This window comes from Rattus norvegicus, chromosome 1, assembly GCF_021556685.1.
Source record: "Rattus norvegicus strain SHRSP/BbbUtx chromosome 1, alternate assembly SHRSP_T2T, whole genome shotgun sequence".
NCBI classification, from domain to species: domain Eukaryota; kingdom Metazoa; phylum Chordata; class Mammalia; order Rodentia; family Muridae; genus Rattus; species Rattus norvegicus.
This window is the reverse complement of record NC_141534.1, coordinates 213716565-213740853: the sequence shown is the minus strand read 5'-3', so window position 1 is coordinate 213740853 and position 24289 is coordinate 213716565. Positions and strand designations below refer to the sequence as shown.

The window sequence follows — 24289 nt, the reverse complement described above, 5'->3', positions numbered from 1 at the left end:
CTTTCGGTCTCTGCCTCAGTCACCTGGTGTGTCAAGTGATCCTAGGTTTTGTGTTAGTGCTTGTGGAGCATGCATCAGGGGAGGCTCTGAGCTTTAGATCTAGGCTCCCTCCATCCCAGCACTGTGCATGACAGAACTTACTTGACACAGATGTCTGTTCCTGGCAGGGAAATGGCCAGTGGATGGAGGAGGAGAGGAGGACTGGCGGTGGGGTCTGGAGCCACGTGCTTCCAGCAGGATTTTTCGCAGAGGTGGACTCGTGGTCAGGAGAGGGACAAGAGTGCTGGCAGAGGCTCTCACACACAGTGGAAGCCAGATGGCCTGCTTGAGGGCTTCCAGCGGGTTAGCCTCTGTGCTTCGGTGTTATCTTCTGTAACACAGGAAAACAGTGTCAGCCTCGCAGAGCCCCTGCAGCCTCTGATGTGGTCTACGGGCTTGGCTGAGACATGCCTGTGTAGCCCCACTGCAGGCCCAGGCTATTGTGCTCACCTCAGCCACAGCCTTAGACCTCTGACCTCTCTGCTTGTATCTCCACAGGGGCTGAGGAAGTGCTGCTGCTGGCCCGGAGGACAGACCTGAGAAGGATCTCTCTGGACACCCCTGACTTCACAGACATAGTGCTGCAAGTGGGCGACATTCGGCATGCCATCGCCATCGACTATGACCCACTGGAGGGCTACGTGTACTGGACAGATGACGAGGTGCGGGCTATCCGCAGGGCGTACCTGGATGGCTCAGGTGCGCAGACCCTTGTGAACACCGAGATCAATGATCCCGATGGCATTGCCGTGGACTGGGTCGCCCGGAACCTCTACTGGACAGATACAGGCACTGACAGAATTGAGGTGACTCGCCTCAACGGCACCTCCCGAAAGATCCTGGTGTCCGAGGACCTGGACGAACCTCGAGCCATTGTGTTGCACCCTGTGATGGGGTAAGGCTGAGACTGCAGGTGGGCTCGGGACAGGCCTTGCTCCCCAGCCCCTGAGATATTCAGAGTTCTGAGCCAGTGAGTAGGGCTGGTCTAAAAAGACTATTTCTCAGTCAGCTTGCAGTGCTGCGACTGCAGTTGGTCCTTAGACTGGACTTGGAGGAGCTCAGGGACAGGCCATGGGGCAGTGGTGAGAAAGACTGGAGGGCTGGGTGATTGACTCCATTGCTGCTTAGCAAGAATAAGGACGGAGCTGAATCTTAGGGGCCACAATAAAAACAAACCCTAAAGAGCTGGATGGGGCTCGAGAGATCTCTCAGCAGTTAAGTGCCTGCTGTGCAGATGTGCTGAGAAGCTCGGGTACCCAGAAACCCATATCGGTGCCACATAGACATGGCTAAGATAGAGCCTCTGACCCCAGCATCTGTGCCTGGTGGTGTGCAGGGCTCCCGAGCTAGAAGGTTAACTGACCAGACCCTAGCGGGGAGGGTGCCGTGGAACTCTGGGGGTGGCGCTGGGTGGGATCGGAAAGAGTCCGCACTTAGTGCAGGGTGTGAACCTGTGTCTACGGGACAGGGCTGATCAGGAGTCGTGGCCACAGTCTTCTGTAAGCCCAAGTGTGTTCCCTGTTGCAGCGAGGAACGGAGCTCAGCAGGAGCTGCAGACGCCCACGGGTGCTGATGCCTCCACTGCATCCTGCCTGCCTATGGGCCCTGCCCCAGGCTTTTGGCACAGCCCATTGTGGGGCCCTGTGAGCCAAAGGGGTCGAAGGGGTTATGTGTGGAGATCCAGGAGTGGGTAGCAGGGAGCAGCGGTTAATATCTGGAGTGTGGGGGAAGGCTCTGTGCTGCAGTATCTCTTCAGTGACCTTGGGCCCAATATAGGCAGAAGAATTTGCTCTGTGGTAGTTGTCAAAGTGCAGGGTTGTCCCCAAAGAGGGTGGTGACAAGGAGCACTGGGGTCATTTGATGCTGTGGGTGAGGAAGCAGGGGGTCTGGTGGTCAGCTCAGGTGATGAGTCAGGAAGCTTAAGAAACTACTCCCAGCTACACCAGCAGAACTCAGTGAGGCCACAGCACCCTGGCCACAGAGGTCTCGTGTGTGAGATGAGGTAGGAGCAGAGTCAGGCCCCTCCCAGCCTGTGACTTCTGAGCCTGAGGATACAGGGAAATGGGATGGCCAGGTCCCAGGCAGTGTTTCATACAGAGGGGACCCAGAGGCAGGTCACAGGTAGCAGGAGACAAGGCTCTGTCCTGAGCCCAGAGTGGCCTGCATTTTCTTGAATTAAAACTTCTGCCCTGTGCCGTCCTCCAGATTTTTCCTCGGGTTCAACATCCTGAGTATATGGGAGCTTTCCTTCTGTTTCTAGAAGGCTCCCTGTTGCCCTCCTCCCTGATGCTCTGGACTCTAGCAAACAGGTCAGGGACAAGGGTGCCCCAGATGATCTACAGGGTCACTTTGAAAATTCCCCCATGGGGTGGGAGCGGAGCCTGCAGCCCCTGGGGGGCCCAGCATTGTCCTGTGCTATGGGGCTGCTCAGATGCTCCTGGTGAACTGTCGGCTAACAGGCTAGGGTAGGTGTGGCCCTCAGAGTTGGCAGAACAGACACTATCATGGCCGTCTGCTTTTTCTCTAGCCTCATGTACTGGACAGACTGGGGAGAGAACCCCAAAATCGAATGTGCCAACCTAGATGGGCGAGATCGGCATGTCCTGGTGAACACCTCCCTTGGGTGGCCCAATGGACTGGCCCTGGACCTGCAGGAGGGCAAGCTGTACTGGGGGGATGCCAAAACTGATAAAATTGAGGTGAGTGAGGTCCCTGGGGCACAGATGTACGTGAAGGGGCATAGAAGTATACGAAGCCACCCTGTATAGTGGCTTCATGTGACCGGATTCTTCAATGTTGTCCTGAAGCCCAAAGTTTCATACAGAGGCCAGGCCTGAACACCTTTCAGCCCATTCCATGTGTTTGCCATGGGCGTCAGTGGATGGCTGCGCCCTGCTGTATGGGCAAATAGAGTCCTCGAGGAGGTTATGAGGAGTTTGGGCAGAGTTGGTACATGCTTACCCAGCATGTGTGGAGGAGCCCTGGGTTTATTCTCCAGTACCACACACAGGGTGTGGTAGCACTCAGGAGGTGGAGGCAGGAGGATCAGGAGTTTGGGGTCCTTGGCTGCATAGTGAGTTTGAGCACCCAGGATATTAGGATATTGTCTCAGGAAACAAAGAAACAAAAACCAAAACACCCAATAACCCCTCCCCGAAACAAATGAAAGGGGTGTGGTTGCACATGTCTTTAATTCTAGCACATGGAACGATGAGGGAGATAAATGGATCTCTGAGTTTGAGGCCAGCCTGGTCTAAATAGTGAGTTCTAGGCTAGCCAGCGCTACACACAGAGCCCCATCTCAAAAAGAAAACCAAAATGGTTTGTGGGAACTGTTCAGTGGAGGAACATATTTGCCATGAGTTCTACTCTTGGAACCCACACGCTGGAAGAGGAGGATCAACTCTTGTGAGTGTGTTTTAGCCTCTACATACGAGCTGTGTGGCACATGCACAACTTCCACCATGTCTGTCTCTGTCTGTTGGTCTGTCTCTCTCTCTCTCACACACACACACAGAGAAATTTAAAAAGTTTAAAAATCAAATTAAATATGCACTCCCTTTTTTTAAAAAATGGTTTTTGATGTCTCATTCTGACAGTCTGAGAGGCCTCAAGGAGGTCTGTTGCTGGCTTTGAAGCAGGAGGCAGGAGGATTGGTATGAGTTTGACATCAGCTGAGTTACATGGTGAATCCCAGGTCTCCTTGGGCAACACAGTAGGACCCTGTCTCAAAACAAAACAGCCACAGTGCTGGCCCCTCAGGTACCCAATATGCAGCTGAAGATGTAAAACGGTTGCAGCCAGTGGCTGTATCCTAGCATTCCGTGATGGAATTAACTGTCCAGTTTCCCTGAGCAGCTGCCTTGTCTGTCAGTGCCTTTGTGTCTTTCGCAGAGCCCCTTGCGTACTTTTGATGGGATCCCAGTGCCCAGTGCTCCAGTCAGCATCATGAGCACTTTTTTTTTTTTTTTTTACCCTGCTTGGTGCCCCTCCTAAGGGTGGACATCTTCCTGCTTTTTCTGGTAACTTCTTGTTGCTCCTTGTTTGTGGGTACCACATTGTGGAGACCTCCATTGAAGACTCTTTTTATGGTTCCTGGACCATATGGGGACCAGAAGCATGGGGAGTGGCTATGACTTGGCATGGGGTTTGCTCTCCAGATGAAGGTGTTCTGGAAGGAGACAGCACACTTCACTGACACTGGCTGTCCTAGCTGGGTGGCTTCCAAGGAGCTAGAGATGAGGCTGTGTCTGAAACTGTTGCCTGGGAATGGGCGTCCTCAGTGCTGGGGGAACATGAGCTCAGGGTCAGAATGGGGAGCTGTCCTTCTCCTGGGGACCCAGGGAACTGCCTTGTTTATCATGGACTTTCCTATTGATAGTCCACAAGAGAAACCATTTCATTGTTCATGAGCTTGAAAATACCTGTCTCCTGGACCAGTGAGCAGAAACAAGTTTGTTCCACCAGGGCAGCCAAGGGGTCTTGGTCCTTGGTACCCTTGTTGCCAGTGGGAGCCTGACAGGGATACATGGCACCAGGAATGCTGGACCACAGAGCTGCTGCTCTCTGCTCCTAGCAGAGTGGCCTGTAGTGTGTTCAGTGTAGTGTGACAGTCATTGCTGTCCCCTTCCAGGACACCTTCATCTGGAGTGCAAGCCCCATGCCAGGTCATCGCCACTCCCCATGCTTCTGGTCCCCAGCCTCTGGGGACACTCTCCACCTTTCTGTCTCTGACTTGGTTTTCTGGGTTTACTTCGTGATAATAGCCTTCTGTGTCTGGCTTTGTTGGGAACATACTGTAGCCAGGCTCTGTGCTGTCCCGTGCACAAACACTTCCTTCTCTTCTGTAGCCAGTCATGTGCCTGTGTGTGGGACACACCTTGCAGTGTCTCCTCAGTCCTTTGCTCTTGTCCATCTGTCAGGAATGAGATTCCTGTCAATATTCATGTACACATTTTTTGTCTGAATACAGTTTCTTCCTTCTCTTGAGTGTATGTCTGGTAGAGGAAGTGCAAGTCAGGTGACATCATAGTGTGACTTACCAAAGGCCATTAAACTCTTCACAGCAGATTCAGTAGTTCATGATCCTGTTGGAGGCCTGTGAGAGTTCAAATTCTCTGCTTGCTGGTGACCATCCCCGCCCCTGTGCGTGCGTGCGTGCGTGCGTGCGTGCGTGCGTGCGTGTGTGTGTGTGTGTAAGCCATAGATTCACATTAGGCGTTTTTCTTCTTTCTGCACCAATCCAAGTAGAATCCCTAGTCTGCCTGCCTCTGTCCTCCTGAGACCAGCCACTGTCACAGCCACCGTGACAGCCTCCAAGCTGACCATGCTTTCTGTCCCATGCAGTCTGCTGCCCCATCCTAGAAATCCCATCTCTGGGATTGTCTGGTCCCAGCATCCCTGGGTCTGGGCTTTGTTGAACTCTGCTTGGGTCTGTGCCCTCCTTTTGAGTAAGATGTTCTCTGAATCCCACCACACCCAGCCCATTCCTGCTTGGTTTGCGCATTCTTGGAAGTATGTGACCCCAGGGAAGGTGACAGCTGCAGAATTGGTCCCACAGGAAATTTGAATGACAGCCCCTCCTTAGGCTCAAGGGTCTAGGGAAGGCCAGAGACCAGCTGAGCTAATTGTGCAGATGTGGCAACTAGTCAGGGTGTGAAAAGGGGATCTGGGGATGCAACTTCCTAGTACCTTAGCATGCACAACACACACAGACACACACATACACATGTGCACACTCACACACACATGCACACTCACACATAGACACACATATGCATGCACACAGACAGACAGACACATGTACAGACAGACAGACACATACACACAGACACAGGCTAGAGCAGGTAAGAACTGCTTGTTGTCATTCTCATTCTCATCCAGGTCTAAGAGGGCCTGCAATCTTTACTAAATAGGATGACATGGGGTGCGGCTCTCAGTCATAGGGAGGAGTCCTTCTGGGAAGCTCTGCCATTATGCTAGTCCATATCCAGTCTTGTCCTTACCCTGGGTGTGGCTGGACCTGGGCAAGGCAGCCCAGGAGTGGGAGCCAAGGCTGAGCCACCTGGTGTCGCCACCCCTTTCCCTGGTTTCTCTGTGGGCTTCTTTCACTGTTCTAGAGTGGATCCAGGGAAAGTGTGTTCCCTACTGCAGCTCACTTTACCATGCTTGGAGAGTTCAGTTTTATCCATAGGGCTAGGGATGTAGCTCAGGTGGTAGAATGCTTGTCTGTTGTGCGTGAGGCCCATGGTTCCAACCCAAAGCATGGCATAAACATGGAGGTGTACACCTGCAATCCCAGCATTAGGAGGCAGAGGCAGGAGGAGCAGAAGTGGGGAACTTGAAGCCAGCCTTGGCTGTGTGAGATCCTATCTCAAGCAAGATAGGAAGGAAGGAAGGAAGGAAGGAAGGAAGGGAGAAAGGAAGGAAAAAATGAACAGAACCAGGGGTTAGCAAGATGGTTCAGTAGATGAAGTTGCTTTAACCAACCCTGTGATAATTATGTCCAAAGCCTTGGAACCCACATGATTCCTGCATATTCTCCTCTGACTTTCATACTCACTCCATGGCACATGCACTTATACATATGGGGGTGCGGGGACAGAGGGGGAGAGAGACAGAGATGATCTGACCTCTGGAAGGTTAAAACTACTGTCTTGTCTTTCCTCACCTGAAGATTATTTTCTTCCTAGCACCAATAATCCTGACCTGTATTGAGGAACTAGACTTGCTAGGTAACCTGGAGCCCTGCTTATCCCTGTCTGTTCCCTCCCTGTGCTAATGGTTTATGCTGGGATTCACCTCTTCCCTCAGATGCTTAACCCATAGCTGTTGGCCTGTGCACCACCTGTGTGTCTTATAATGGGGATGTAAGGATAGACTCCAGCAGGAAAGTGGTGGTGCATGCCTTCAGGAGGCAGAGGTAGGCAGACCTCTGAGTTTGAGGCCTGCCTGGTCTACAGAGGGAGTTCCAGGGCGGCCAAGGTTACACAGAGAAACCCTGTCTTGAAAAACAAAACAAAGAAGAATGGACTCTGGGCTGTGTGAACTGAAGCTGTCTTTTACTGCCCTCTGCTGCTCACTTAACTCCATTGAGCCAGCTAGCTCAGCCCTAGCTGCAGCCTCCAGCCGAGACACCCACCCCCACACCCCCACTTCCCCAAGCACCTGCCCCTACCTGGTTCTCAGCAGCTCCGATGGCCTCCAACTCTGTCTGAATGGCTTTAGATTGGAGCCCAACTTTGGTCCTTTGTTTTATTATATTTCTAGTGTGGATTACCTACTGATTAGTTTGGTCTTCTGATCAGGAGGAGACTGAGGCCCTTGGGTTGCAAGGACTCATTCTAAGACACTCATTAAAGGCTCATGGGGTAGGGTGAGGGCGACCCCTGGTGGACAGCAGCGGAACTGCACTGTCTTCCCTGCTATGTTTCACCTCTTGCTGTGAACCATTGTGGTTGGTTCAACATTCAGTGCTAGGCCTGCCTTGAAGTTTCTGCCGTCTGTTCTCCTGATGAACAAGAAGCCTTGCTCAAGAGGTCAGCCAAGGCTTGATTGTAATTACCTGGTTCTCTTCCTTTCCCCTGCCATTGCCACAGCTGATCTTCATGGGTCACCAGAGTCCCACTCACTCATCCTGTGGTTTTAAAAAACAACAAGGGGCTGGAGAGATGGTTCAGCAGGCTGCTCTTCCAGAGGTCCTGAGTTCAAGTCCCAGCAACCGCATGGTGGCTCACAACCATCTGTAATGGGATCTGATGCCCTCTTCTGGCACATGGGATATATACGCAGATAGAGTACTCATATACATAAAATAAATTTTTAAAAAATTAAAAAAAAAAAACAAAATCCCAACAAAATGAGAACACTTATGCTGGTCCTGAAATGACTGTGTAGCTAAGGGTGATCTTGACCCCTTACCTTTCTTCCACCTCCTGAGTGCTAGGATCGTCTAAATGCTCTACCAAACCATGCTCTTTGGTGCTTGGGATCATGCCAGGTGTGCACTGTCCCAGCCGAGCCACACCCCCAGCCTACATGTTTGTTTTCATCGGCATAGCCTTTGTGCCAGCATGGACAGGGAAGGAAAAAGTACCACAGGCCTGTGGGGCTCCATTTTTAACTAGAGGTGCCCAGAAGGGACAAACCTACCCAGATTGTGCTTTGACCTCGCCCTTTGAAACTGTGTTGTATGCCCACCCCAGTGCCTTAGCAGACATTGCTAATGGATCTCAGGAAGCCTTCTCACAGTGCTCACACTGTTCTGTGTCCCCCTCATTGGCACTCCAGACCCCCACACATGCCTCAGTAGCACTCAGGGAGAGAGGACTCTGCCTGTTCACAGTGTACACACCAAGGCTACAGAGGCTGTAGGAGCAGCCTCCCCTCCATCAGCCAAGCACGGGTCATTTGTTCAGTAACACCTGGCTTTTCATGGCACCTGGTTAGGGGCTGATGAGGTGGAGGCTCTGGGCCAGCACAAGCCCGAGGCAGGCCCCAGGTTGTTCTTGGTTGGTGCAGCCTCTGCTATCCAATCTCCTGTTTCTGCCAACTCACAGGTGATCAACATAGACGGGACAAAGCGGCAGACCCTGCTAGAGGACAAGCTCCCGCACATTTTTGGGTTCACTCTGCTTGGGGACTTCATCTACTGGACAGATTGGCAGCGACGCAGTATTGAGAGGGTACACAAGGTCAAGGCCAGCCGGGATGTCATCATCGATCAACTCCCCGACCTGATGGGACTCAAAGCAGTGAACGTGGCCAAGGTTGTCGGTGAGTCCTGAAGCTCCGAGCCGTAGCTCTGCTTGGCCAATTGGTACCAGGAAAGTGACAGGTTCAGATCTGGGCTTGGTGTCTAGAAGGGTATCCCACTCTGAGAATGGACAAGACATGAAATGGTGACTATGTCTGGCTAAAGATAGGTGGGAATGGGGGTGGCATGTTGCCCAGGGATAAAGGTTAGATAGTGGTCAAGTGTGTTGGGAGTGACTGTGGCTGACTGTGACTTCTTGCTGTATGTCAGGATTTGGTCAGAGCTTCAGTGCCTAAGGCCAGCTGTGTGTTAAGCCTAGTTCCACCCCATGAACACCGGGGATGGAGGGAGAAGGCCATGTGAGGAACATGTGGGACTTGTTGCATCTGCCTTGCCTTTGTGGCTGAGCCTGGCTGTGACTCTCAAACACAGACTTTTTATCTGAAAGGCAGGATGGAAAGAGTGTACTTTCTGAGGGCTCCGGAACGCAGGTCTGTAAGTTACACTCAGACCATAAGTTCTACGTGGACGGCTCCACAAAGCATGGGCACTGTTCCCATCTGCCGCTCCCATGCCTGGGCCAGGCCTACATGTCTCAGGCTGTGCCTAGTAAATAAATGCAAGAAGAGCCTGCAGGGTTTGGGCCGCTTGTGCAGAGTCAGATGTAGGTGCGATGTTAGAGAGCTGCCTCAGGCTGGAGAGGTGGCTCAGGAGCTCAGAGTGAGGACCCAGGCTCTGCTCCCAACCCAACCACCTGTAACTTCAGCTCCAGGGGCCTCAATGTCCTCTTCTGACCTCCAGCATTTACACACATGTGATATAACACACACACACACACACACACACACACACACACACACACACACACAATGAAACAAGAAAACAAACTAAAAAATCAACCAAATCTTTGAGCTGCTGAGATGGTTCAGTGAGTGGAGGTGCTGACAGCCAAGTCTGATATGCCGAGTTCAGTGTGCAGTTCCCACACGGTGGAAGAAGACACCAATTCCTAAAAGTTGTCCTCTTACCTTCACATATGTGCCATAACATGTGCATTTATGTGTGTATGCATGTCACACATACACACATATGTAGGCACACAAGCATGCAGGCACATGCACACCCATAAAGATTACATTCATATGCACACACACACATGTACACACACCCATATATACCAATACACACACACATACACATGAGTACAAATACATGTACTCATACATATTGTATACATGCACACACAGTAAATGTGACTGAGGTGCCCAGCTTGACCAGTAGGAGGCAGGGAGTTGAGCTTGGATCTGCAGGATCAGGCAGAGTGCGCCTGGCAGAAGAGAGACAGCTGAACAAAGGCCCAGCAGGGGGGCAGCATGGGTGACCATAGGTGTGGCTTAGTGTCTCCTGTCACTGTGGTAGGCCACATGGCCACCTGCAGGGCTGGCAGTCTCATTTCACCAGCCACCTGTGAAGGTACCCCTGTCATACACAGGACACAGAAGGCCAGGCCCACCTTCGTCCTTTAGGCAGCAGATGAGCAAAGCAATCCTGCCTGAGGCGCCAAGTAAGTTGCTGCTAGCTGCAATTCGGAAGCAGAGTGAGGTAACAGGCGGGCCCAAAGAAATGAATGATACCTTCTGAGTGCTCTAAGCAGACAGAGATGCCATTGGCTGGCCATGGCAAACCTGAGTTTTATAGGTTGCTAAGGGAGTCAGTGAATTAGGGAACAGCAAGAGTCCATGTCATAGGTTAGGCGTTGAGGAGGAGCAGCTGGCTAGTCGTTGAGTTATGGCACCATTGCTTGATGGACTAGATGTAGCTCAGGCTGGGCCATCCCTTGTGCAGATGATGGTCCCTCGAAGCCTTCTGTCTCCTATTAACAGATGTGATACTCTGGGACCAGGGCCTGGCAGTGGTAGGACCTGTTGTATTGTCACTGCTAATTGACCGTAGTAGAGAAGGCTTTGGCTGCCCTGATGCGGGCTTTCTTTCAGGCCTCCTTCCCAGGTTCCCTTTCGGTGGATGGCAGGAATACAGCCACACAGAACTGTGAGCTGGTGCTCCTCCCCACTGACAGACTGCTGTCATTCAGAGCTGTGTATTTGCCTCACAGGAACCAACCCGTGTGCGGATGGAAATGGAGGGTGCAGCCATCTGTGCTTCTTCACCCCACACGCCACCAAGTGCGGTTGCCCCATAGGCCTGGAGCTGCTGAGTGACATGAAGACCTGTATAATCCCTGAAGCCTTCCTGGTGTTCACCAGCAGAGCCACCATCCACAGGATCTCCCTGGAGACTAACAACAATGACGTGGCCATCCCGCTCACCGGTGTCAAGGAGGCCTCTGCACTGGACTTTGATGTGTCCAACAACCACATCTACTGGACTGATGTCAGCCTCAAGGTACCGAGTGTGAGGCTGACGATGCCTGCAGCGTTCTGAGTGAGGTCTTGCCCGTGAGCGGCTGCTCAGCGCTCCACAGCTGATTTTTTTTCTCTTTTTTTCCTTTTTTGAGAACTAGCGATTGAATTAGGACTAGAGGTATGGTTCAGAGAATGCTTCCTTCCCTTCCAGAAGGTCTGAATTTAGTTCCCAGCATTCACGTCAGGAGGCTCACTATATCCTGTACCTCCAGCTCCAAGGGATCTTCTCTCCTCTTCTGGCTTTTGTGGGTACTGTATACACACAGTGCACTTAAATGTACTTGGGGGCACACACAGGTACTTATCAGATGTTTTTAAAAATTCGGGGCTGAAGGGATGGCTCAGCGGCTAAGAGCTGTTCTTCCAGAGGATCTAGGTTCATTGATTTCCAGCACTCACATGTGTTTCCTGACAGTCTGTAACTCCAGTTCCAAGGGATCCAGGGCCCTCCTGGCCTTAGCAGGTACTGCATGCACAGACAAACAAACAAACAAACAAACAAACAAACATGCACAGACATCCAGACAAAACACCCCAATATAAAATAAAAGTCAATCTAAAACCATTTTTAATTTTTCTTTTTTTCTGAAATGAGGTTTCTCTGTCTAACCTTGGCTATCCTGGAACTCGCTCGTAGATCAGGCTGACCTTGTACTCAGAGATCTGCCTGCCTCTGATTCCTGGGTGCTGGATGTGTATCACCACTGCCCAGCTCCATTTTTTAAACTTAAAACTATTAGAGTATGTGGGGGACTGGAGAGATGGCTCAGTGATGGAGAACACTGACTGCTCTTCTGGAGGATCAGGGTTCAATTCCCAGCTACTACATGGCAGATCACAACTGTCTGTGACTCCCAACATCTGACACTCTCACACAGACATACACGCAAGCAAAACAAGGCACATAAGATAAAAATAAATATTTTTTAAAAATTAAAAGAGTATTGAGACTAAGGAGATATTTTAGTGGTCAAAGAGTGAGTGTGAGAACTAGGGCTGGGATCTTCTGGTGGGCATGGCCGTCACCTGGAGTCCCAGCCTCTGAAGGCAGAGGAAGGCCGCAGTGTTTTCAGCCACTTGTGTTTTTTCCTTCTTCTACCCTTTCCACCCTTTCATCCCCCTAACACTAAATAGGATAAGAAGGATAGAGAAGAGAGGAAAGAGATCCCTGAATAAAGTCAGGGGCTGGAAAGGGGGCTACGTTATTACTAGATTTAGGGACATCAAATTCTTTAGCGCAGTTTAGACCTCGGTCCAATATCTAGTTTATTCTTCTTTGTGACTACTTAACAAACCACAGCTTATAATAGCCACCAGCTCACCCTGCCTCTCGGGGCCCCGGCATTTGTATACCCTTTAAAAAGTTTCCAGAATTCCAATGTAGAAATTATCTGTAGCTGGCAAAATCACGCCCCTGCTAGAGCAAGAGGCAAATCGTAGTCAGCCGCTGTGGACAGCCTGAAGCAGCCCCACTATGATTAAAATGAAAACATAATATTTCTGTGATTTTTTTTTTTTGGGAGTCCATTTTTTTCTCTCTTTTTTTTTTATTTAGAGAATACTTTATTAGTTTTTGTAATCAAACCCACGTATATAAGACCTTACATATTTAATACAGTGTGTTACCCCTGTACAAATGGAAAAAACTTAAGTTCAACATTTCTAGACCAATATGGCTGTTAATTTCTGTACAGTGCCAACTCAACACAGTAAACGGGGATACTTTTTTCGAAAGTTGACAGCACAGGTAAAGTTTCAAAAAATTCAAATTATATATCTGTATATATATATTTATATTTATATAAAAAGACCAATAATAGCAGTGTGTTATGCATCAACAGCAGCAACAGCTTTTCCAGGTTCTGCAGTCATCTGAACAAAACTGTAGAGACATCCAGCACACTCCATTAAAAAAAAAAAAAAAAGTAAAAAAACAAAACCCGAGAAAACAGCACAGTTCTGTTACTCTTGTGGTACCTGGCACCATTTTTTTTTAAATTAGCTTCTCAATCATCATCTGGAAAGAAAACATTCTGAGCAACATCATTAAAAACAGCTCTGATAAAGCACGGTCACTACTACGTATCATAAAGCAGGTACAAGCTATTTTACATCCACAGAGGTATGATACAGTACTGTCCTACATCTATAATACTAGAGGATACAATTTAAAAGGCATTATTTGAGACTTGATTCTACTTTTCCAGCAGAGGGCCCAAAGGATGGTGTGACACAGCTTTGTAAAGAAACACACTCTAGACAGGATTTCCTTTCACTAGTGGCACAGTTCTAAGGATTCATTCTCTCCATGAATGTCAGCTAAAACCGTTATTAAAAAAATGAAATATCCCTAGAACAAAACCGTATAACCACCGGATTCACATGAAGATGACCTAGTGGAGACAAGCTGGACCTCACCTTACCAACAAGCTATCAAATCTGTTATGTTTAAACAGTGAGACCTCCAAGGAAGGAGATGCCAAGTAGTGCTTCAAAGCTTCGGACCACAATCAAACACAGCATCCTTTTCAACAGAAGCAGAAGCTCATCTGAATATGCTCATGGATGCTGACATCAACATTTAATCATCTCCTCACTCATCCAGGAAGAGGGGGAGATCAGTTACTACTGTACTTTAATGTGTTCAACCAAATCACCATGTTACAAAAATAGCAAGCTGCCATAATAAAAAATAAGGCTCCTCTATCCAGCACCAGATAGCATCATTTTACTTTCAAGCCTAGAAATTGCACACTTGTATATAAACCAATCGAAGATGAGGATTGAGAGTTCATCTTGGTGGATTTTTCGTGATTTTTTTTTTAAAAGAACCAAAATTGTCACCTCAGCAGGGGATCCCTGTTGCAACCTGGTCAGCTGGACTGGTTGCATAGGTCAACTTAGGGTTTAGTTAAAGAGACCCTGTGCCATGAGTAAGGTGGGGGAATGATCAGAAAAGACTCCACACATCAGCTTTGAGCCTCTCTGTGCATGCATGTATACATGGAAACACACGCACACGCATATATACACACAGAGACAGAGACAGAGAGAGAAAGGAATTATAGTTTTGATTATAGCTCAGTTCAGGCTGATAAAATATTAGCACACCTCCTTTTGTTTGTTTCTCTGTTTTTTACGTTTTGGGACAGGATCTCTTTGTGGCGCTCTAGCTGGCCTAGAACTTGCTATGTAGACCAGATGTCCCTGAACTCTTGAGTGCTGACTCAAAAGGTGCAGTGCCCACAGTTTCAAAAGCAAACGTGAATGGCTGTGTTGGTAGGTCCAGGTGACGTGCCCAAGGCTTTTGCAGAGTGCTGTGGGAAATGCTTGGTGAGACTTGGCATTGCCACAGCCTGTTTACCTCACGACTGTTTCCACTCATAGTGTAGGTGTCATTGTTCTGGATGGGGAGCGGGGGAGGGGATGTGTTTCCTAAACGGGGCCCGTGGAACATGCTGATTCTGTAAATGGTTCTCTTGGAATACAGTGATGTCTGTGTGTTTAGGAATTGCCCGTGGCTGTTCTTGTGCCACCAGGCTGAGGAAAGCAGCTCCCTCTGGGAGGTGTGAGAAAGCTGAGGTGCTCTCTGTCTGTTTTGTAAAAGTCAGCTGATCCCTCTGATGCAGGGGATGACTAACACACTTCAATTACCTTTCTTTATAACTCATCTTTTTTGGGTATAGTGGTACATGCCTGTAACTCTAGCCTGGGGGTCTGAGGCAAGAGAACTGTGGTGAGTTTGAGACCAGCCTGGACTATCCTGTTCCAACAAAGGAGGGTAGGACGGGGAGGTGGCCAAGAAAGAAGATTGCCTATATCTGTGTTACTATTTATTTCTTGTGGTTACTTACTTATTTATTTTCATGTATGCCTATCTGTGTTATATACACTGGTATCTGTGGAGAGCAGAAAAGGATGTCAGATTCCCTGGAGCTGGAATTATGGGCAGTTATGAGATGCCTGCTATGGGCTCTGGAAACCCAGTTTAGGTCCTCTGCAATGGCAGCAGGAACACTTGACCACTGAGCCATCTGTCTGGTCCTTTCCTAATTCTTATTTGTTTTGGCTTTTTGAGACAGGGTTTACCTATTTAGTCCCGCTGTCTTAGAACTTGCTTTGTAGACCAGGCTGGACTTCTGCCTCTGCCTCCCTGTGCTGGGGTTAACAGCGTGGACTGCCACATCAGGCAGCTTTTTACTTTTTAAAGATGTTTTTGTTTTGTGTGTATGAATGTTTTACCTATTTGTATGCATGTGCACCAGATGTGTGCAGTGCCTTTGGAGGTCAAAAGAGCGTGTTGGATTCCCTAACTAGACTTATAGATGGTATTGGGTATTGGGGACTGAACACGGTCCACTCCAGCCAACGCCCCCTTCCCTAATTGTTAACAGTTCCTAGAGCATTTTCTGGTTGTTTGAAAAGTTCTTTGCCATATCTGTACACACCCGCAGAATTTTATTTGTGTATGGGTATAGTCACATGACTATATGAGCACATGTATGTTCAGTGCTCTCAGAGGCCAGAGAGAGTGTCAGATCCCTCTGAGGTAGATCTGCATGAGTTCGTGAGCTGTCTGATGTAGGTGTAGCCCCTGGGCTCTGGTTCTCATGACTGAGCAGCACCTGCTCTTACCTGCTGAACCACCTCTCCGTTCCGGCCCCCGACAGTCTTACTCGCTCCCAGATTTGGGTGTGATTACTGGGTGGAAGTGTTGCAGGTGTTTTTAAGACTCGTGATATGTGTGAAAATCACACACACGGGCACACACAAACGTCCACAAACGTTCTATAAAGGTCCTATCTTCCTGTGTTAGAGTTATCTGTTTGGAGACTCTGCTCTGTCTCATCAGTTGATATTGGACCTAACACGGCCCCTTCTCTTTCTTCTGCACCCTCTCAGACTATCAGCCGAGCCTTCATGAATGGGAGCTCAGTGGAGCACGTGATTGAGTTTGGCCTCGACTACCCTGAAGGAATGGCCGTGGATTGGATGGGCAAGAACCTCTATTGGGCTGACACGGGGACCAACAGGATTGAGGTGGCCCGACTGGATGGGCAGTTCCGGCAGGTGCTGGTGTGGAGAGACCTTGACAACCCCAGGTCGCTGGCTCTGGATCCTACTAAAGGGTAAGGACTGCTTTTGTCTGTCGTATGATCCAGGCCCCTCCCATCTGTTCACAGAGCCTCTGACGTGGTGTGACTGGTGCTAACTGGTGACCAAGCGCTTAGTGCTAACTGCCAGGCTGGGCTGCTTGCCAGTAGACTCAAAGGTGCAGGGCTGGCAGGACCCTAGAAGATTATCTTTCTCATTCTTAGAGGGGAAACTGAGGCTAGCATTGGTGCTGCTGTCAGGTATGGAATCCTGGCTGCTTTCATAACTGCTGTCTGAAATGTCTCTAGGGCTAGTATCTTGGTGTCTGATTTTATACACAGTCTCAGGAAATTAGGGAGGTGGCTCTGTGGTAAAGTGCTTGCCATATATACTGAGGATCTGAGTGGGATCACCAGAACTAATGTAAAAAGGCAGAGACAATGTCGCTTGTAACACAAACATTGGTGAACCAGGGACAGGCAGATTCTCAGGTTTGCTGGCTAACCTGTCTAGTCAAATTGTCAAGCTCCAGGCTCAGTGAGAGGCCTATCTCAAAATATGATGGAAAAATCGACAAGGAAGATACTCAGTGCTAACCTCTGGATGGACACACAACATGCGCGCGCACGCGCGCTCGCGCGTGTACACACACACACACACACACACACACACACACACACACACACACACAGTTCAGAGCAACTAAAGTCCTGTGGCTAGTTAGATCACCTTGACCCGACTGATGCTATCTCAGACCTCCTTTCTGTAATGGTGACCAGATAATCCTTCATAGATGGCTGAGGGCACTTGGATGTATCCTGAATCCAAAACCAACAGAGTGTCAGAAATGTTGGTTTACAAGCCCCTGGGCCTTGGCCTAAGATCAACCTAAGAAGGAGGCCCACCTTGGGAGCTGAGCCTGGAGGGCCAAGTATGGTCCCTTTTAGGTGCAGGGCTCATACTCACTCTGTAGAGCATCCATGTTGCCATGGGAACAACTGAACCCTGCCTGGAACTGATGCTTTGAGCTCAGGTTGGCAGGAGGAAGAGAAAGGTTCAGGTGCTTCCAAACCTTAAAATGAGGGTGTGAGCATTCTTTTTAGATGTGCAGAGGAAGAGGAGGAGGGGCCCCTTCTGGGCTACCTTAGTGCCGGTCAGTTTTTCACTGTTGAGAGCAGGGACTATCCATCTGTATTTGCCCACATCTCTCTCGATCCACAGGGCACACCAGCACTCAGCTGGCTTAGTTAGGATGTTGCCTGCTTTGGCAATCTTGTCTGATGGCTTTTCTGCATGTCCTGTTTGGCTACACATGGGTTCTTCTCATCTCCTGGGGAGAGTCAGCAGTGTGGCAGAAGCTTACCTGAGATCCGGCTCCTTCTTACTTACTTGGGGGCTGTCACTGACCAGCTTCCCGCAGGGCAAGAGGGTTAGGTCTAGGAGGTGGTGGTTCCTCTCTGCCCTACAGTCTGTGTTAAGTCAGGATTTAACTAAGCCCTGCCCCTCTCCGCTTTACTGGTACCTTCCAGCTACATCTACTGGACCGAGTGGGGAGGCAAGCCAAGGATCGTGCGGGCCTTCATGGATGGGACCAATTGTATGACACTGGTAGACAAGGTGGGCCGGGCCAATGACCTCACCATTGATTACGCCGACCAGCGACTGTACTGGACTGACCTGGACACCAACATGATTGAGTCCTCCAACATGCTGGGTGAGACTGGTGGCCTCGAGGATGGGGTGTGGGCACATATCTCCATCTAGCCCTGGCACCCTTACTGTAGTGTTGGGAGAGGCTTTCTGAGTTCCAGGTCCTAGTCGAACCCTGAGCCAGGACTGGTATTTCACTCTCTACCACATGGTAGTGCTTTTCCTTGGTGGGGAAACTGAGGCTAGGTATGTAGTAGGGCTTGCTTGAGATCACCCAGCAAGGCCACTTTAGAACTCCCGAGGGCCAGATTTGGTCTCCACCAAACTAGTAGCACAAATTCCTTCTGTAACCAGACCCCTTTCTAACCTCTGTATTTAAAAACTAAGCTTTAAATACATAATATTTTAAAAATTTGGGGATTTCTGTATATGTTTTTACTTTGTAGAAATAGTTTTTTGATTGGGCTGTGGATCAGCTGGTAGAATGCTTGCCCACCATGCATAAAGCTCATGGCTTCAATCCCCAGCACACAAACTAAGCGTGGTGGTGTAGGCTGTAAGCCCAGCACTCAGGAGATGCAGGCTGGAGGGTCAGAACGTCAAAGTCATCCTTAGATACATGAGGAATTTGAATTCAGTTTAGGATACATGAAACCGGATGGATGGATGGATGGCCGGCCGGATGGACAGATGGACAGATGGATGGATGGAGAGCTATTTTTGAAACTTTAGTTTAGTTATATACAATTTTCTGCTTTTTTCGTGACACCCCCATATAAGACAAACATGTTCTCATATCACAAGCTTGTTTTTATTGGTACCCTATGTGCCATGATTAGAACACATAAGGAGACATGGGCTTGCACTCACAGGCTGTAAAGTGTAGATGTGCAGGACTGGACCCGTGCCTCGTCCAGAAGCTCTGAGATCCTCTAGGCTCCTTCCTTGCCTAGGACGTTATGCTGTCCCACTGGGCTCTGCCAGGCCTGTACCCTGTCTCTCCCTGACACGGGCCTCACGCCTGTTGTATGCTGGGTGCATTATGTGCTGAGCCCTGGTCAACAGGTCGCAAAGGAAGACCGGTTTGCACAGTCCACTCTCTGTCGTCTGTTCTCAGAGGGGCCGGGCCTTACCTGCAAGATCTCAGACATCTGTTCTTTTTTTTTTTTTTAAGATTTATTTATTTTTATTTATATAAGGTCACTGTCACTGTCTTCAGACACACCAGAAGAGGGCATCAGATCCCATTACAAATGGTTGTGAGCCACCATGTGGTTGCTGGGAATCAAACTCAGGACCTCTGGAAGAGCAGTCAGTGCTCTTAACTGTTGAGCCTTCTCTCCAGCCCAGACATTTGTTCTTTTCCATTGCTCCAAGTCTCCACAGGGATGTTACAGTCATGTGACTGTGGGCTCAGGTATAAATGGCCTGTGTACTGAATAGAGAAGATGGATTTAGGCATGCTGGCTCATGCCTGGAATCCCAGCAGTTGGGAGGCGAGGCAAGAGGATCATCATGGGTTTGAGGCCAGCGAGACTACACAGGTAGTCTTCTAGGTCTTCCTAGGCTGCAGACTTGAAACACCGTTGGAATAAGCAAACGAAGATACTATCTACTGAAAGCTCTCCTCTGAGTGTCTTTTGGCTGATGTATAGGTTTCTCCCTGAGGACACTGGGTGGGCTTGCCACATAGGTAGGCAACCGGTCAGCTTCATGAAGCGCTTGGCTGAGAGTCCTGTAAATCAAGGTTGACTGACTCTCCCAGACGCTCCCTCAGCTCATTGGTGTGCTGTGTCCCCGCACAGGTCAGGAGCGCATGGTGATAGCTGATGATCTGCCCTACCCCTTTGGCCTGACTCAATATAGCGATTACATCTACTGGACCGACTGGAACCTGCATAGCATTGAACGGGCCGACAAGACCAGCGGGCGGAACCGTACCCTCATCCAGGGTCACCTGGACTTCGTCATGGACATCCTGGTGTTTCACTCCTCCCGTCAGGATGGCCTCAACGACTGCGTGCACAGCAATGGCCAGTGTGGGCAGCTGTGCCTCGCCATCCCTGGAGGCCACCGCTGCGGCTGTGCTTCCCACTACACGCTGGACCCCAGCAGCCGCAACTGCAGCCGTAAGTGCCTTGATTCCCCTCTGCATGCACCAGGCCTCAGCCCCTCAGCCCCCACTGTGGGCTGTGGTGGAAGAGAGCTTCTTGAGTTGGGTTGAGAGAGCTTCTTGTACATTGGATGGTTGGGCGGTCATGCACTGCACAGGCTTCATGGTATTGCCTGGTGACCAGACGAGGTGAGGGCAGAGCCCCTTAGCTAGTTGGTTCTGTGGGAGGTTCTTTAGACGTAGAAATTACTTAGGAGCTGTGGGACGGGGACATCTCAGTGTACTGCCAGCACTGTCCTAAGCGTTTCCCATGGTGACAACCGTTTCTCAGTCATAGAACCTGAGGTGTGTCGTAACCTGCTCAAGGCTACACAGCTAAGATGCGTCAAACCACCAGAATGGCTCCTCAGTCTGTGTTCCTAATGCTGTAAGCCTGTACACGCTGACTGACCCAGTCGGTGTGGCTGTCTTCTTACATCCATGATAGAGTGAAATTCAGAAGGCCAGGGGGTGATTTCCCAATAGCCCTCTGTGTGTACAGCTGTGTCCCATTAGCAGGCTCCAAGCCAGATACAGATTGGCCTCCAACTAGAACTGGACAGTTCTTGAGGCCTCTGTCCTCTGGGTCTTGTGTGTCACCCACGGGGTGGTGCTTCTTCCCTTCCCTGTGGAACCTTTGAGGATCCTGAGATTTGAAAGGGTGGGAAATGTATCTGACCCTGAGCTGGTCTACAGTGGGCCAGGGCCAGAGTCACCTCCTTGGGGTTGTTTTAAAACATACATTTATTTATTTAGGTTTATGTTATTTTGTTAACTTATATATGGGATGTTTTGCCTATCTGTATGTCTGTGCACTATATATGTGTGGTGCCCAGAGAAGCAAGAAGGCTTGGATGTTCTGGAACTGAAGTTATAAACAGTTATGAGATATCACCTACGTGCTGGGAATATAACCTCAGGTCCTGTGGAAGAGCAGCCAGTGCTCTTAACTGTTGGGCCATCTCTCCAGTTTGGTTTTTTTTGTTTTATTTGTTTGTTTGTTTGTTTTGTTTTGTTTTGTTTTGTTTGAGATAGAATCTTACTATGTAGCTGGCCTGCAACTTGCTATATAGACAAAACTGCCCTGGAACTCATGGAGATCCACCTGCCTCTGCTTTTCTGAGTGCTGTGTGTCCACCATGCCTACACACTGGGGCTATTTTTGTAGGGAGGTAGGGAGTAGAAGTAAGAATGCTCACTGCCTAGGGTCTGGAACGCTGTGACACCCTGATCCTGGGGGCTGCCTGGCACACATCTGAGTATCACAGTTCCTGAATGTGGGCAGTTGGCCTTGGGCCTCAGGACCTGGGCTTCCTGCCAGGAAGGAGAGCCTGCTTTCTGATCTCGCCAAAAGCAGTTTTCCCCGTTCTGCTCTCCTTGGGCATCTGTGTTCACATTCACACTCCCATACTCCCCACCCCTTGCACACGATTTAAAAAATAATAAAAGCAAATCTCAGAATAAGGCCCGGGACTGGGGATGTAGCTCGTTTGGTAGAGTGCTGACCTAGTGTGAGCAAAGCAGTCCTAGCGTGGCATGAACTGGGTGTGGTGGTGCATGCCTGTGGGCCCTGTACTTGAGAGATAGAGGCTCTCCGTACTTAAGGTGAAGAGTGGAGAGTTCAAGACCATCCTTGATGGCTTGGACAAGTTCAAGGCCACTCTAGGCTACAAGATACCCTAGCTAAAAGAAAGGAAGGAAGGAAGGAAGGGGGGAAAGGGGGAAGGGGAGAAAGAAAAAAGGTATTTATTCAGAACAGCCATACAGACTCTGGGATGATATCGGAAACAGCCTATCACCGTGCCAGCTGACAGTTCTGTCTGCCCTTCTCTAAGGGGTCCAGTGAGAACAGGGCTGGCTGCTGTATCCCTGGCCTCGGCCTCTCATCTCCCACTCACTGATGCTCTCTGTTCAGTCTGTCTGCCCAGCACCCTCAGCTGGCTGGTGTTTTCTGCTAGGTCTGTTTGTTCAGCTTTTCAGCTTACTGATGCTTGGTGCTTGGTCTGTCTGTCCAGAGGTCTTAGCTTGCTCTACTTGCCACTTAGTCTGTCTGTCCAGTCCCTTAGCTTTCACTTACTAATGCTCTCTGCTCAGTCTGTCTGTCCGTCCCGCTCCAGCGCCCTCAGCTTGCTGATGCCCGGCGCTCGGTCTGTTTGTCCCACTCCAGCGCCCTCCACCTTCTTGCTGTTCAGCCAGAAATTTGCCATCAGCCGGATGATCCCCGATGACCAGCTCAGTCCGGACCTTATCCTACCCCTACACGGGCTGAGGAATGTCAAAGCCATCAACTACGACCCGCTGGACAAGTTCATCTACTGGGTGGATGGGCGTCAGAACATCAAGAGGGCCAAGGACGACGGTACCCAGGCAGGTGCTCCTGAGGGTAGGGTGTGGGAGATGCTCTGCCCAGAGCTTGCCCTACTGGCTTTCAGGCTGCTCCCTTTTCTGGGTAGGGCATGTGCCAAACAAGGATTTGGACTCCAGTTATGTAATTATAGGTGTGATCCTGGCCGTGCGAAGCCCTGGACTGTGGTTAAGAGAAACTGGATTTCCCAGTTGTTGATAGGGGAGGGGGTTGGGTGGTAGTGGGTCAGGCTTTATGGATCTTTTGTCCAATGTGGTTTTCTGTTGCTTAGAAACACTAGACGCTTCCTTTATTTTATAAGATTCATGCCACCAGTCTTTGTGTGTGTCTGTGTCTGTGCACATGTGTGTGTATGCGTGTTGGGAATGAGACAGCCATGTCAGGTGTTTTTCCTCAGGAGTAATTCACAGGGTTTCTCACTGGGACCTGGAACTCACTGATCAGGCTAGGATGCTGGCTGGCAAGCCACAGAGATCTGCCTGCCTCCACCTCTCAAAGGCTGGGATGACAAATGTGTGCCACTGTGCGCAGCTTTCCAATGTGGGCCTGCCCTGCATGCCTGCCAGGCAAGTGCTTTTCCCTGCCATCTCTAGTGCAGTTACTATAGAGGAATGAGCCTGGGCAAAATTAACAAACAGTTGGACCTGTGAGACAAAGAGCCTGGTAGGGTTGGAGAGAGGACTCAGTGGTTAAGAGTATTGATTGCTCTTCTAGAAGACAGTTTGGTTCCCAGGGCCATGTGGTGGCTTTGAAATACCTGTAACTCCAGTCCTAGGTGGATCCAGTACCCTCTTCTGCTTCCTTGGGCATGCCCATGGTACAGAGACATGTATAGAGGCAAAATACCTGTACACATTAAAATAAATAATAATACTAAGAATACCCCTTCCTCCCAGTGACACATAGAAAGCAGGTTGGGGTTGTGGGACGTGTTGGAGCCCTTTGCCTGGCCAGTCAGTCGCTCCTGCATCTGTGGGTGTGACGCAGCAGGGACTCAGTCTGTGAGCTGGATGAAATGGTGAAAGCATCTTGGGAAACAGGGCTGGAAGGGCTGCAGGTGTGGCTGGATATGGCTCATATGAACGGAGAAGTGTGCGTCATCCAGTCTTCCTGGAGCCACATGCCAGGACAAGTGTCTACACTCACTCATTTATTTTTCCCATTCTGTGTGTGGTGCACATGTGTATGTGCTTTTTGCATGTATAGGGTGTATCTTTCTGTGCATATGCATGTGTATGTGTATATTCTTGACAGTGATGTTAGGAATCGTCCACCTTACTGAGGCAGGGTCTCTCAGTCAGACTGATAGTCTTGCTGGTCCACTGTCTCTGCCTTTTAGGGCCGTCATGCTCAGCCTATGTGAATTTCCGAGGCTCTCAACTGCGTGTGCAGCAAGTCTTAACCCTTGAATTGCCACCTCCATTTTTGAGACAGGTTTTTCTGTATCCCAGGCTGGCCTCAAACTCAGTATGCAGCATAGGCTAGCTCCTCATCCTTCTGCTTCCTGTCTCCCAGGTTCTGAGACTACTACAGTTGTGTGTTAACTCACCTGGCTTTTTCATTCTTTTTTATGTCTTCCTTAAATGAAATTGTCTATTACTGAATGCTAGGCCCAGATTTTCTTTAAATTTTTATTATGTTTATTTACCTATTTCATTGAGTATATGTGTGTGAGCAAGTACATGGTTCAAGTGTGGAGGTCGGGAATTTTTGGGAGTCAGCTGTCCTTCAATATATGGATCCTGGGAGTCCAACTCCAATGTCAGGCTTAGCAGCAAACATCTTTACCCAGTCAGCCCTTTTGCCAGTCT

At 49.6% G+C, this 24289-nt stretch overlaps 1 protein-coding gene across 2 annotated transcripts in view; it reads left to right on the top strand.

The window, feature by feature from the left end:
- Lrp5 (LDL receptor related protein 5) overlaps positions 1-24289 on the top strand; it is a 103362-nt gene that overhangs the window by 53576 nt on the left and 25497 nt on the right. For both annotated transcript variants that reach the window (NM_001106321.2, NM_001437514.1), the window contains 8 exon segments: positions 538-934; positions 2567-2738; positions 8598-8814; positions 10908-11197; positions 16120-16346; positions 17841-18025; positions 19767-20090; positions 22281-22480. In NM_001106321.2, coding sequence (NP_001099791.2) covers positions 538-934; positions 2567-2738; positions 8598-8814; positions 10908-11197; positions 16120-16346; positions 17841-18025; positions 19767-20090; positions 22281-22480 — 2012 coding nt within the window.